The sequence below is a fragment of the Limulus polyphemus genome, unplaced genomic scaffold, assembly GCF_000517525.1.
Source record: "Limulus polyphemus unplaced genomic scaffold, Limulus_polyphemus-2.1.2 Scaffold2237, whole genome shotgun sequence".
Taxonomy (NCBI): Eukaryota; Metazoa; Arthropoda; class Merostomata; order Xiphosura; family Limulidae; genus Limulus; species Limulus polyphemus.
The window spans coordinates 183366-186667 of record NW_013667847.1 but is presented as its reverse complement, the minus strand read 5'-3'; the positions used below and the strand labels follow the sequence as shown (position 1 = coordinate 186667).

The following is a 3302-nucleotide window of genomic DNA, read 5'->3' as shown; positions in this document are numbered from 1 at the left end:
CATTCGACAAAGTACCATGATAGTTCTAGAAACGTTGCGTCATAGTAGTCACGTGACTCGCTGACGCAACAATATAAAGCTCAGAGGCTTAACGTAAACTTAATATACGTTAGATATATATTGTCGTAATCAGGGGTGAAATTCTGCCGGTACTCACCAGTATTGAGTACCAGAACTTATTTTTTTAAGGCGGTACTAGTACCGGGACTTACTGGAGCTGCTTTGTCGTTTTTTTTATGTTCACACGTAGATATTTTATTTCTTTTTTAAAAACGGGTCCACTTCCCCAGCTGAGTACCTCAACTTTTTTGTTTTTTTTTGAGAATTTCACCCCTGCTCGTAGTATTGTTCTTTCGCTAGGCTGGTTCTTTTAAATTATATGGTGAAAATAATTTGAAGTCCAATTCATGTAACGATAAGTATAAGCTTATTTCTTCCTTAAGATTTTAAAAACTGCCTTTACTTGTACACTGTTGTAATTGGAGGCCCAAGTTTACTAATTACGTTCAAACGGAAGTACCTCGCTAATGGTATCTTGTCTAACGTAAACATACTTTTACAGTTTCACGGCTAATCAATCAAGTAATTGAATATACGCGATAACTAACACTGATAAAATATACTTCACTGAATGACGTTCAATCAACAACTACCCGGCATTCACACGCTGAATACTTCACTTTGACACTTACTTCTACCTTACTAGTTGACTGGCCCACTCATATTTATATCTGATGTCACACTTCAAGATATTAATCGAGGTTACTAGATTTTCTTAACGTCTTCTGAAACATTATCGGTATTCTAGGCCTACTTTAACGTCATGCGCTCTGTAGCTAAAATCTGAATTGAAACATTAAAAACACAGTTGACAACAATATAAATGGAAATATCGTAAAAAAAGTAAAGTAGCGATTTTGTGGTTGGATATTCAAAATTAAAAATTTTACTATGTGAAAAGAAGAAGATTCGTTTTGTGAAGTTAGTCGTGAAATTGGACGTTTACTTGCAATGTTTTGACTTACCTAACAATTAGTTGAGTTATTGCATACTTTAACTTTTGCCCTTTAATAAATATACTTTCTTGCGCGTCCCCTTTTTTTTTATATTTTTAATGAATGAAACAGTTAACTGAAGAGGCGCGCTCCATACGTTGTGAAATGCAAGTTTAAGAGATATGATAATAATTAGGAGCGTAGGCAGAGAGAGAGATCAATAAAGGGGAACTACTTTGGGAGAAAAAAAAAGAAATGAAAAGCCAGATTGGAAGGGTTTGTAGGCATGAAACTTATTCGTATTAATGTTATCTAAGGTTTTATTTACACATTTTAAATATACATATATATTACGATCGTTTACACAACCTATTCTAGAAATGAAAAGTAATATATTGTTAAAATTAGTCTACTTATTTGCTTCTACGTGCTAATGTCATATGGATTGTAGGTTTGTGATTTCTGCTTTCTTTTCTTTCAGCAGTTATTTTAAATAGCAAATAACTAATTGTTATAAACATTCATACAAATTTTGAATAAAATAAAATATAACTTAATGCTGCCATGTTTTCAGATCTCGTAAAGAAAAGCATTGTTTCGTTACATAACAATTCCTTGATTTTACGAGGCAACAAAATCAGTAAATACTGCTTTTTTTTCTTTTTAATTTCAGCAGATATTATACGGAAGAGAACAAAGAGGGAAGAAAGGTACATGGGAGGTAAGGGTGTAGATACAAGAGCCTCTACAAATAAGTAATAGCAAGTCCCTTAAGCAACAATAATTTGAATGAAGCCTAACTTTGCCGTTTGCAACCTTATCAAACTTTCATTTCAAGAGAAATTGAAACATTAAAATAGCAATGAGATGATTATTTGTATGTTGTAACTTAGAAGTTAACATTATAATGACTTACATCAAAAACAATATGCACCGTTTTAACACTGTGCTATATATTTTTTTCTGAATCACCATTCATTTCTAAAAACTTTGAACCCGACAATGATGATTGTTTATTTTCAGGAGGTTGTTTCGCCCACACGACATCTGTTGCTCTTGGTGCCTTAGTAGTGAACACCAGGTTTCTTCTGGACGACCTGATGACTTACAGCTAAACGCCAAAACAGTCATGTTTAGATTCTGGATATGCTTACTCGCAATAACAAATTCTTTTTAACTTCGCCATAATAAAGAGTGAAAATATTATCATTTGAAATTAGTCCTGCCTTTAATAATAATAATAAAAACAGTTACTACACGCTCGGAAAAAGAAAACCAGAATCCATAATAATGTTTTTGTTTACTAAATAGTGTAAAAATACTTTTATATGTCGAATTTATTTTCTGCCATTCTGTTATGCAGATATAAATTCAAAATTTACCTCGACCTTTTGTTTTGTTTACTCACACTGAAATAAAGAACAAAAAACACAACCGCAGCCTAGTTTTTTTTTTTTATTATTTGGTCACATTGAGAGAAAAAAAGTACGAACCCTAGTTCGCTGTTATGTTTCATTTAGTAGCACAAAGAAAATGTGAAAAGCATAGCCCTATTTTTGTGTCACACAAACAAAAACCAGGTTCAAAGACTAGCTCTATTTATTAACTAAATTTAGTCGCTTAGTCTGATATTTATTTCATTTAGTCACACATAGAGAAAGATCTAGTCCTATTTTTCGCTTCATTTAACTACACTGTGAAAAACAATGAAAAACATGGCTCCATATTTTGTTTCAATGAAGTCATTCATAAAAAAAGACAGTCTATCTCGGTACTTGTTTCATTAAGGCACACAGATAAATCTTTTTTCAACGTTAAGTAATACAATACTAATGATAAAAGTTACTTAGAAATTTAAAATGGTGGTCTTGTGTTATCAAAAAATGATTGATGTACTTTATTTTAATAGAGTTAATTTTTAGGGAAATGTTTACCCACCCCAAAATAAACAATAAGGGCAAGGCCGTATCCAGCATTGAAAAAGCGGGGAGGCAAACTTTCCAAATGAATTTTTATCACATAAATGCCCCTTTTTCGCAGGAAAAAATATTTACAGCGGAACATTGCAGGGCTATGAAAGTTTATTTTGAGTATAAGTGAGTTGGACGATTCCATCATTTGGAATTTGAAATTAAGGTATAAAGTGGGCCCCTTTTAAGCGGTGCTCCCGGCAGGGGGAGAGGCCGTTTCTGTGGAACTGGGGCCATGTGCACGCCAATTTTAAAATAATACATAATGTACAGAGCACTTAAAATCTGATTGGGGCCCCTTTTTTGATGTATTAGAAATCCCTTTGCCGTTTTTGAA

General features: G+C 32.9%; 1 protein-coding gene across 2 annotated transcripts in view; it reads left to right on the top strand.

Annotated features, from left to right (window-relative positions):
• Positions 1-2383, top strand: part of LOC106466366 (UPF0764 protein C16orf89 homolog) — a 12874-nt gene extending 10491 nt beyond the window's left edge. Inside the window, exons 4-5 of one of the 2 annotated variants that reach the window (XM_013926646.2) lie at positions 1672-1716; positions 2019-2383. In XM_013926646.2, coding sequence (XP_013782100.1) covers positions 1672-1716; positions 2019-2110 — 137 coding nt within the window. In that variant the 3' untranslated portion in view covers positions 2111-2383. Of the gene's footprint in view, positions 1-1668; positions 1717-2018 lie in introns of both variants that reach the window. The other variant, XM_013926645.2, reaches the window with a different exon arrangement.
• Positions 2384-3302: the final 919 nt, after the last annotated feature.